This window comes from Camelina sativa, chromosome 20 (assembly GCF_000633955.1).
Source record: "Camelina sativa cultivar DH55 chromosome 20, Cs, whole genome shotgun sequence".
Lineage (NCBI taxonomy): Eukaryota > Viridiplantae > Streptophyta > Magnoliopsida > Brassicales > Brassicaceae > Camelina > Camelina sativa.
The window spans coordinates 27,618,226-27,629,651 of NC_025704.1; the positions used below are offsets into that span (position 1 = coordinate 27,618,226).

The 11,426-nt window shown below is 35.6% G+C and overlaps 2 protein-coding genes and 1 long non-coding RNA gene across 5 annotated transcripts; 1 reads left to right on the top strand and 2 right to left on the bottom strand.

The window, feature by feature from the left end:
• LOC104772879 lies at nt 2,760–3,620 on the bottom strand. The gene has a single exon (XM_010497436.1). The coding sequence runs from the start codon at nt 3,618–3,620 to the stop codon at nt 2,760–2,762; it is 861 nt and encodes a 286-aa protein (XP_010495738.1).
• On the top strand, nt 4,633–5,216 carry LOC104771845. 2 transcript variants are annotated; one of them, XR_764951.1, is made up of 2 exons: nt 4,633–4,796; nt 4,906–5,216. It is a non-coding gene; the product is annotated as an uncharacterized LOC104771845 (long non-coding RNA). The 2 variants fall into 2 exon arrangements; XR_764950.1 differs by having other exon boundaries at nt 4,911–5,216.
• Nucleotides 6,400–11,196, bottom strand: LOC104771846 (GDSL esterase/lipase At5g45960-like). Of its 2 annotated transcripts, XM_019242312.1 has the most exons (6): nt 10,869–11,196; nt 10,656–10,786; nt 8,986–9,099; nt 8,866–8,877; nt 7,050–7,314; nt 6,400–6,666 (listed from the first exon to the last, which is right to left on the bottom strand). In XM_019242312.1, exons 1-6 carry the CDS (start codon nt 11,161–11,163, stop codon nt 6,473–6,475), a joined length of 1,011 nt encoding a protein of 336 aa, XP_019097857.1. In that variant the 5' UTR covers nt 11,164–11,196; the 3' UTR covers nt 6,400–6,472. The 2 variants fall into 2 exon arrangements, with proteins under 2 accessions (XP_019097857.1, XP_010494751.1); XM_010496449.2 differs by having other exon boundaries at nt 8,866–9,099.

Here is an 11,426-nt window from a genome sequence, read left to right on the forward strand (position 1 = left end):
GGTTTCGCCTCTTGCATATTGGTGCGAGCCAGGAGATCAGTTATATACTTCCGCTGCATCAAATGTAACCCTTGCCGTGTTCGCGTTGCTTCGATACCCAGGAAGTAACTGAGAGGACCTAGATCTTTGAGTGAAAACCGAGAAGCAATAGACTCATGAAATGGCTTGACAAGAGTCGAAGGTCCAGCAATGATTATATCATCTACATATACCAAAACGTAGAGATACTCATTGTTATGCTTGTAAGTGAATAGTGAGGCATCTGAGATTGAATTCTTGAAGCCAGCCTGAAGCAAGAAGGTGCGGAGTTCCTGATACCAGGCGCGAGGCGCTTGTTTCAGGCCATAAAGAGCCTTACGAAGGCGGCAAACATGGTCCGGTCGATCACGGTCAACGAATCCCAGTGGTTGCGAGACATATACTTCTTCAGTAAGAGTTCCCTGAAGAAATGCATTGTTGATGTCAACCTGATGGATACTCCAATTACGTTTGACCGCAACCTCAAGCACAAGCCGAACAGTAGTGGACTTTATCACGGGACTAAATGTTTCAGAATAATCCAATCCATACTATTGATTGAATCCACGAGCCACCAGCCTTGCCTTATACCTTTCAATTGAGCCATCAGGTCTATATTTAAGAGTAAAGATCCACTTACAGGGGACTACATGTTTCGGTGTTGTGGGTTTTTCCAAGTCCCACGTTCGATACCACAGCTGTGCATCAATCTCCACCGCCATGGCATTCCTCCAATTTGGATCCTTTAGCGCCTGAGCCACAGTCGTTGGTATCACCGGCGCCGTCACGGCCATAAGGTTAAGTTTTTGTGTGGGTTTGGTAATTCGATTTTTGGCTCGAGTACGCATAGGGTGAAGGTTTTCTGGTGGTGGTGGTATAGGATCTGGTTCAGGTGACGGAGTGGGAGATGGTGTGTGTTGTTGGGACAATGTCGTAGTCGGTGAAGATGGCGGAGAAGAGGAAGAATGCGATAGGGAAGGAGATGATGGATTTGTTATTGTTGGTGGGCTTCGTGGGTTTGGTGGTAATGGGCCTGTATTTTGAGAATTTGTTGGGCTTGATATTTGGGTGTGTGACGACGTACCAGAATCCAATTGTGGAGTATGTGACGAGGACTGCGGCACAGGAGATGGAGGATTAGGAGGACTAACCTGTGATGGTGGAGACGAAGACAGAGGCGACGGTGGGACAGTAGGGGCCACCGGAGGTGATGACGGCGGAGAGGAAGCCGTAGGGTGAGGATTCAAACACGGAGGCGACAAGGAATGAGGGAGTGGCGATGGAAGGAAACTGACGGAGGCTGTGTGTCGATGGTTGTCGTCACACTGGTCATGGGAGGTAGAAGACGGTGAGGGTGATCTGAAGGGGAAACTGTCTTCCACAAACTGAACATGTCTTGATGTATAGACACGACCAGTCGAAACCTCCAAGCACAAATACGCACTCTGCGTGAGTGAATAACCAATAAACACACACATTGTGGATCTTGCTTCAAGCTTTGTCTTGGTGTAGGGACGAAGCCATGGATAACAAACACAGCCGAACACTCTCAACTTCAAGTAGTTCGGTGATTGCTGAAATAGCTTGACATACAGAGACTCACCATGTAACACCGCTGTTGGCATCCGGTTAATAAGATAAACGGCCGTTGAAAAAGCGTATGGCCAATATGTGTTGGGAACGGACGCATGATTGAGAAGAGCCAAACCAGTCTCAACAATGTGCCTATGCTTACGCTCAGAGAGGCCATTGTGTTCTGGTGTGTGTGGCGGTGATGTAAGATTCGAGATACCATGTTGTGCTAAGAAAGACCGCAACGCAATGAATTCTCCCCCATTATCCGAGTACAAGGTACGGATACGGCACTGAAAGTGGTTCTCCACCAATGCCTTGTAGGCGATGAAAACGTCTTTGACTTGAGACTTTTGTTTCAATGGATACAACCAGGTATATCACGTAAAATGATCAACGATAACCAGATAGTATTTGAAGTGATCGGTAGACAAAAGGGGGGATGTCCACACATCGGTATAAAGATACTCAAGTGGTTGAGAAGAGACTATTGTGTTTGAATAAAATGGCAATTTATGGCTCTTATTGATAAAACAATCCGAACACGACAATTGTGTGTGGGAAGAATTTGAAAGTGGTAAAGAAAAATGAGAAACAATAGTCTTTAAGGTGGATAAGTTTGGATGACCAAGTCTGTAGTGCCAAGATGAGAGGTCGGTTTTTGGTGATGGAGAAGCAGCGAATGCGGAGATGGTGTTTCCAGAAACCGGCCACTCATATAACTCATTCCTAGTCCTGCCTTGGAGTAACCGGACCCCCGTGCTGAGATCCTTCACCTGAAAAGAGGCAGGAGAGAAAGCCACAGTGACTTTGTTATCATTGCATAAACGATACACCGAGATAATATTTTTGCGAACATCAGGAACATATAAAATATCTTGTAACTTAAGAGAGCGAGTTGGTGTAGGAAGTAAACCAGAACCCGTGTTGGCTATTTGGAGACCAGACCCATCCGCAAGCTTAACCTCTTCGCCGCCATTGTATGGCTGGTGAAGAGCCAAATTGTTAAGATCAGAGGTCAAGTGGTGTGTCGCACCGGTATCAAAGATCCAAGGGTCCCCATTGTTCGATGGCATTGCCGCAAAATTAGCTTGTGGCTGCCATGGTGGCATTGAGGACGTCGAGTAGCCTCCACCCGATGGTTGATAGCCGCGACCAGAGGACTGTAACTAAGAACACCACCTTGCACTGTGACCATGAACACCACAGATTTGACAACGGCCCTGATAACCACGGCCATGAGAACCACGCGAGACAGACCGAGGAGTGAATTGACGTTGTTGTTGGCTGTTATGATTTGACCGAGACTGAGATTGGTTGCGGTTGTTGTTGCCTTTGTGCGAAACAAAGTTAGCCGAGGCCGGAAGAGATGATGACGAAGCAGTAAGCAGCGTCTGAATCTTCAGTTCTTGATTGATGAACTTCTCATGAAGAACCAGCAGCGACGGTGGTGTGTCACGGCCAACAATCTGATCAACGACCTGTTTGTAATCCTCAGGAAGGCCATTAAGGATATAGTCAAGCTGATCCTCATGTGGGATGGGGCTATCGAGCAAAGCCAATTTATCAAATCGTGTCGTGAAACCAAGATAGTATTCTTCAATAGATTTTGTACCTTTCTTCCATTGTTTCAGTTGTTCCCGAAGTTGAAGTATGTTACCACGACTCGGCTGAGCATACGTGGTTGTGAGAGTGGTCCAGATCTCGGCACAAGTGTTAGCCTTGGAGAGTAAAGGCTGGACCGAGAGAGAGATAGCACCAAGAAGACTGGAGAGAAGGAGTTGATCCTGTCGCTGCCAGTGCTTGTAAGCTGGATTGGCGGAAGAGACGCCATCAGTGGTGAGAGTTGCCTCCGGCGCAGCGGTGGAACCATCAAGATATCCGGCCAGATCATAGCCATTGCATAAGGCATGAACCTGGCGTTTCCACATCAGGAAATTAGTGGATGTGAGTTTGGTAACGTTAGACATATTAACGTTAACAAGGGATGTTGCATCAGCAGGAGCAACAATCTCGGAAGTAGCAGACATGGTCGGTGAAAGAGAGAATAAGAAGAAAAAGAAAAAGAGGCGGCGACCAAATTTTTTTTAGGTTTTTAAACTCTTTGCTGCTCTGATACCATATTATGAAAGGATCGTATGTTCATTCATAAGACAAGGGTACAATATATATAGACTTAGTACATAGGTTTTTGACAAGTACTAATTACAAATATAGCCTTATACTACATCTCTCCTTTACAGAGCTAAAGGAGAACAACAACGAAGAATTTGGGTTGTAAGAAACGGATCTGGGTATGCAATGCTTATCTCTTGTCTCACTCATGGCTGCTTAGCCAAAACCTTGGCTTCTCCCTACTCGTAACCCTAGAGAGGAAGAAGAAGTGTGAAGGAGATGAGGAAGAGAAAAGAGAAAATAAAACGATTCAGGTTTTCGTTGGTTTAGAAAAAAAATGGTCTAGAGGTTCTACGTGTAGTGGCAAAAGGACTGACTTTTAGTCAATTTTTACTAAGTGTTGGCGGAAAGAATGATTTTTGATTCCCGCTTACATATTTTTAGGTGTAGCGTTTTAAAAGCGCTATTATATAGATTCATTTCTAAAATTTTATCAACAATAACACTTGCAAAAACTGTACTATGCTTTTCTGCTATCAATGCCCATATTTCTTGTAGTGTGTGCACATAAAAGTCTATTTTTTTTGTACACAACAATCTATTTTTTGTTTGTTTGTAGTAGACCTGGGCAAACGGTTCAACCTGAAAGAACCAAACCGAAAGAACCAAACCGAAAGAACCGAGTTTATTCGGTTTCGGTTTATGTCCAATTATTAGATGTAAACCGATCGGCGGAACTTTAATTGGAGTTTGGTTCACGGTTCGGTTCGGTTTGACAGACAGTAACCGATCAGGTTTCTCGGCTTAGGAAGGATCATATAAAAAGACAAAAATCCTAGGTCTACTTTCATTTCTTGTCTTTTTTTTTTCTGTACTGCGAAAAGAGAAGAGGTCTTCTCTCTCTTCTCCTTTCTTGGACTCCTCCTTTCTTCATTCCTTCTTAAGTTTATTCTTCACTATCTATTGTTTATCTTCTTCTTCTCCTCCCCTGCGACATCATTTCTCACTCAACATTGATCCATGGCATGTGTTTATCAGTGGATTCGTCTTTACCAGCCTTCTCATCACCTAACTCAAGACTAGATTCACTGGTAAGTCTTCAGATCTTATCGGTTTTCAAATTTTTTGTTTTTGTTTTTCTATTTTTTTTTCTGTTTTTTATGATGGATTGTTGATTGCATGTGATTATGATGATGGTAGGACAGAGGTCGTTGGCTGTACGTGGAAGAATACATCGGACCCATGCCGTCACCGTCGCTAACAAGAGAGGCGGCAAGAGAGTCAATCATCAACCCTAATTTTTTAATGGGTTTGGATATGTTGTTGAATTTGGGCTTAGATTTGGCCCATTAACTATTGGTCTGTAAATGTAAAAATGTTAATTTGAGCCTTTTATCTTTTATGTTGGTCTAATTTGGTTCGAATTAACCGAAATAGATTTAAATTCGGTTTAGTTCGGAATTGATTTTAAACCTAATAACCGAACCAAAATAACCAACTTCCGAACCGAATCGAACCAAAGTTTTATTCGGTTCAATTCGGCAGAATTTTAGAATTCCAAATAAGCTGAACCGATTTAACCGAATGCCCAGGCCTAGTTTGTAGGGTGTGTTATAGTCATAGACGTCAATTAAGTGTTTTTCACCTCCACTTTGGCTGTAGGTCCAATTGTATAACAAATTTATAAATTTATCAATGTATATTACCTTTTGAAGAGGAAGAGTTTTTGACAAAAAAAAAATAAGGGAGAGAATTTTTTTTTCACAACAGGCCGGTCTATTAGCCTAATCCCTACATTCGTAGGAAGCCGGACTCGATCCCTAGTGTGATATGCTTTATACATTAAGGACTTACCATTGACCACTACACTAAAATCACTTCACAAGAGGGAGAATTTTTATTCAAGTGGTTACAGCATCACTTCTAGGAGCGATCCAAAGCTCAACTACACTAAATTATATCACTCTGCATAATAGAGATTGATTATGGATCGAGGCTCCTGGATTCAGTGATGACAAAAAAAATCACATTTTTCTAAAAAAAAGTTAATTAGGTAAAAGATGTCGGACCGAAGATGGGGTAGGTATATGATCTCAGATCTTAGATGGGCCAAAATCATTTGCATGAAGCCCAATTATTTTTGTAAGAAACTAAGAGAAAAATGTAATTTGTGCCTACGGTGGAGAACCGATCATTGCAATGACGGTTAGTCAATGTTTCGCCGGAGAAAAATTTAACAATCGGTAAACACCCAATTGGTGGTAAACCGGCCACTTTTATTTGTTTTGTTCCTTCTTTCAATTAACCTAAGCATTAATAATCATATTCATATAATAGGAGTATTATTTTTTATCATAAAACAAAATAAAATCAGTCGAATCCAAACCCCACCATTTTGTTTACATGTACAACAAAAATCATATTTGTACGTGACTGTCCATTTCTCGATATGATATGCTTTTGTTTGTTTTTGGTTCTCAGATACTTACATCAGTTCTCACTTCTATCCAGTCCAAACGTCACAACATGACAAGTCATCACACTACATATTCTACTTCATTTTCTATGATTAATTATAGAAGCTTAACCAAAAATACAAAAAATCATATATAGTTATATAGTATAACATTAATATATTTTATTTCAACTTGAAATATTAATACATAGACTATCAGCACATCTCATCACTAATAATGGAAGAAAAAAGTCTGAGTTTATTGACATCAATTTAGCCAATAGTGATTCAGTGATCATAATCAGAAACAATCTATAATTCTATAATAGAATCATAGATTCGTCGTTGAGATTTAAAAACATGGAAGTAAGTCTTCTCACTTGGATGGATAGAATCAAAAAAGACATAGGCAGATGTATTTGGACACACATATGACTTTGGATTACACAGAAACGATGTCTCTAGGTATCCACTTCCACAACATCCACTGCTTACTTCCTCAAACCCTAACATACAGAAAATAAAAATATTTACTATATCTTTGAAACCAAATTTATGACTCGTGGCAATGCAAAAATATCGTAATCTTTAAAAGATATTATTTTTTATTAATATGATAATGGAATACTTTACTAATAACTATAGATCCATAGTTTGTATAAAGTTGAAAATTAATGATATAGCTTAAATTTTGTAAAGAAGTAGAAAATAGTTTAAATGTTTCATGTTTGTACATTAACAAAATAGTGTAAAAATAAACATCTTAATTAACCACATATCCTAAAGTCTAAACTCTAACAGAAACCATAAGTCCTAAAGATCAAAATGTATAGACTAAAATATAATGATAACTCAACTAATTAAAAATTGTGTCCGAACTATTACGTACCGAATTTGTGATTATCATGAATGATCTCATATAATGAGTTATAAACGTCAAGGTAAAGGATCTTGGATCCGGCCAAACTCATTTGCATAAGACCCAATTCTTTTTGTAAGAGGTAATTATAGTTTGTAGCCACGGCAGAGAAACGGTCAATGCAACGACGGTTAGTCAATGCTTCGCCGGAGAATAATGTTATAACAATCGGCAAACACCCAATTGGTGGTAAACCTACCACCACTATCTTTCTTGCTCCTTCTTTCCATAAACCCTAACCATATATATCCACAATACATATAAGTGTTTTCATTTTCTAAATCTACTGTATCGTTAAACAAAATAATCGATTTTCCAAAAGGAAAATTTTTTTAAAAAAACCAGTCAAATCTAAACCGAACAACTGAAACCGTAAAATTCTGAAAGGACTGGAGAAGCTAATTTTAACAATTCGAATGAGAGCGCGAAGCCCGAAGTCAAATGTTTAACTTAATTTAACTGTACTCATGAATGTAAGTGTGTTTCACTTAGTAGATTCAAGTCAAACCGAAAACATAACAATTTTAAAATAATTTTTTCAAAAATAAAATAAATCAATTTAAAAAAATTTCCCTAAACGTACACTTTATGTTTCCTTTAATAAAAGTTACGATCTTAAAAAAAATGAAAAAATCCAAAAACATCACTAATTTATCGAGTCTAAGAAAAAATTTATATATAAAACTTTAGGATAATATTGTTATCCTTAATCCCCTTTATAATAAAACGGAAGTACACAACATTATTTTGGTAGACTTTATAATTTTAATAAATGGTTACAAATAGGTTATACATATATTGTAAATTAATTCATATATTAATTGTAACAAATAAAACCTTAATTGTAACAGAAAATCTTAAACGAGTTATTCTAAATTGATAGTTCATGGATATTCCAAACTTTATTTCGGAAGATCACGTATATGGTTCCAAATATCTAGAATCACAATATTACCAATTTATTTTCCACAGATTTTATTGATAAACCACATCAATAAAAAAAGTTATTAAAGGGATAAAAATATACTCACAATCATAAAAAGTAATCAAATCTCGCTAATTTAACAAGATTAATCGTGATCTTCGGGATCGTATTCAGAAATTAAAAATTAAATCTTAATGCTAGATTAGGACCGTGCTAGAGCACGGGTTGAAATTCTTTTTATTTATATTATAATTTTAGAATAAAATATAATTTATATGATTGATTTTAAAAGTTTCTAACGTCCTAATCTAGCATTAATCATGATCTTCAGAATCGTATTTTATTATAAAATTATAATATAAATAAAAGAAATTTCAATCCGTGCTCTAGCACGGGTCCTAATCTAGTATCCTATATAAACTTGAGAGTACTTTTGATAGGCCTAATGTTTGTGGTATATATATTTTGGAAATTTATCAAAATTGTGGTATCTTGAACTTAAACTTGTTTTTTTGTGCTGTTATAATATATTTATCTATAAATTTCGATTTTAGAATTCTAAGTTAGATTTATATGAAAAACCTAAAACTAAACTAATCATATAAATAATTTTTTTGAATCTTATTATTAATTAATTAACTACATTTTATTTAGAAAACAGTATTTGAACGAATTAATATTCAAACCAATACAAAACAAAATGAGGTTATATATAGACTATAATTTTGTGTTTAAGAATTTTTTTTCTTAATTTGTACAAATCATAATTGACTGAATAAAAATTGAACATTGAAATTAGAAAAAGAATAAAAAGAGAGAGATGTTTTAGGTATATCGAAAATCAAGAAATCTGAATTTCACCTGGATAAATTGCTTGAGATTGGAAATAACGAATTGTTGATAAGCTTCGTTAGTGAAAGTCTTCCTTCGTATTGGAACTATGAAATAACTAATGACGAAATCGTTGGTTCCTGCACTTACAACAAACAGAGCTTCTTCTATGTGTTTCTCCATTCTTTCTTTTCCCATTTTACTCTCTAATTTTCTCTTGTATTCTTTGAAATACTCTAGCTGAGTCGGAATGTCTAACACGTTCTGTACCACACCACAATGAAAGCAACAACACACCCAACAAGATACTTACATTTATTTATTCCAAAAGTGTACCAAATATATAACACAGTGCAATAATTGCTATAATTTTTTTTTGTATAATTTCATCTTACTTCAATAATAATTGGGTGATTTGAACATGTGCTCTTTTTAAAAAAACTATAGTTAATTACCCTAATAGTGGCGACTAAACAAACTACCACAAGCTAGAATGAAAGGACGAAATAAATAAAATACTTTATTTGTCGTCGTCAATTACATCATGTGATTGATTTTGTTTTGTCATTATATTACTTATTTCTTCACATTCTAGAACTACCCACGGATAAACACATGAGATTTCAATTTTTTCTTGAAATATATTAATAATCCAGTGAAATAGGCCCGGCAGATAAATGATATGTCTGCTTATAATTTCATATATGTACATCTATAATTTCATATCCTCGAGTATTGAAGGATGTACAGTAGAACCTCTATAAATTAATACTCTTTAAATTAATACTCGCTATAAATTAATAAATTCTTCTGGTCCCGAGTTGGTCCGATGTAAAAAATGACTCATTTCGATAAATTAATAAGATAATAATTTTTTTTGGAAATCTTATGTAAAAATATGGTCCATCAATATCATAAATTAATAATTAAATAATATATATATATATATATATATAAGAAAATCTTGTGAAATATAACTCTATTGTTGTTTGTATATTCCTGAATTTACATTTTTATTGGAGTTCATCTCTAATCTTTTTCATTGTCATCTTTTCAAATCACATCCAAAAATTATGCAGTCTTAGATACGATAATTGTTTTTTTACATGTAATTAGTTCTAAAATTACCTCAAGATCTTCTTTGATTTCATCATTACCATGAATGATATTAATAGTAATTTCTTCTAAACTCTAAACTTCTAACATTTATCATTTTTACCTAAACTCTAAACTATAAACTTAGCAATTACAATATCCAAGATTATAAATTAAGAAATTCTTTAAAAATATGAATAATAACAAAAGTATCTTACTGTAATATAAAATTTTCAAAATTATGAAAATTAAAAATTTATTCATAAATTAATATTTTATTAATTTATCGATAAATTAATAATTATTAATTTATCGATAAATTAAAACCTCTACAAATTAATAAAATTTCATGGTCCCGACTTTATTAATTTATAGAGATTTTACTGTAATATGTACTTTCCATATTGGGCAATGAGCATCGATATATTATCCTCAAATGTAGTCGTTACAAATGTAATTTAGATTCTGGAACTCTATCCTAATTTTTTGGTTAATTTAGACAAGGCCAGTTGACGAAATAATATAGTAATAATCATCTTGAAATTTATACTCAAACCATCATATATATTTGATCTTCGATTTAGGTATAGAAGACTTATAATAGCAACAATATGGTTATGGTAATACTAAAATAACGACCTTCATGTATATAATTCTTTTTTTACGTTCTTAATTATGTCCAAAAATTTAAAAGAGGAGAATAAAGATGGAGATTGGACACTAACAGTAATGGTTGGAGTGAGAGGATCATATCCAGATCCAGCTGAAGCAAAGCTAACTCCAGTTATTAACTCATTTACTCCAAGATTTGGGTCCAAATATGCTGGCACATTCTCCTTCACACCAAGGTATGAAGCTACGCATACGTATATATACGATATTTAGGTTCATTATATAGATAGAATCAAGATACTTCTATTGTATATATCAACACTAACCAATGAAATCTGTGGCGAGTCGACCGTTGCAAAATCTACCCGTGGGAATTTTGTTTTTAAAATCGAGCCCATAGGGAGGAAAATCAGATTTGAATATCGTATCGATGTAGTTGTTATTGCCCGGATCCACGGTCGAATCTCCGAAAATGAGAATAGCTGAAACTGATTGTTTCCTTTTAGGGTTACGTTTAACAGGTTCTAGTTTTGACGTAGAGAATGAGAAGGGGCTGAACAATAGGAAGAGGAAGAAGATGAAGGAAACAGCTGAAGAAGAATGTGTTTGATGACTTCTCATTGTTGTGAACGTTTCGAGTGGAGAGAAATGAGAAGTTTGTTTGGTACGTACCTTCTAGTGTTATATGCACAATATATAATAAGATATCCAATCAAATTTAATTAGGGGCTGTCTATTTCCGTTTAATTGATCGGACCAAATCAAAAGTTTTTAAAAAAAACAAAAAATCAATAAAGAAAACTTCAAAATCGAACCTCCACAAACAAAGTTGTGTTACCGGTTCAACCACGTATTTTAATAAAAATAAAATAGCGGATTTTTTA

Bases quoted from the DNA above. Each gene is read 5' to 3' on its own strand.
- LOC104772879 (XM_010497436.1), bottom strand. From the start codon at position 3,620: ATGTCTGCTACTTCCGAGATTGTTGCTCCTGCTGATGCAACATCCCTT.
- LOC104771846 (XM_010496449.2), bottom strand. From the start codon at position 11,163: ATGAGAAGTCATCAAACACATTCTTCTTCAGCTGTTTCCTTCATCTTC. The intron at 10,787-10,868 runs GTTAGTGTTGAT...ACGTATGCGTAG, and splicing joins ACTCGCCACAGATTTCATTG to CTTCATACCTTGGTGTGAAG. The intron at 7,315-8,865 runs GTGAAATTCAGA...ATATATGGTTAG, and splicing joins ATCTCAAGCAATTTATCCAG to GGTTTATGGAAAGAAGGAGC.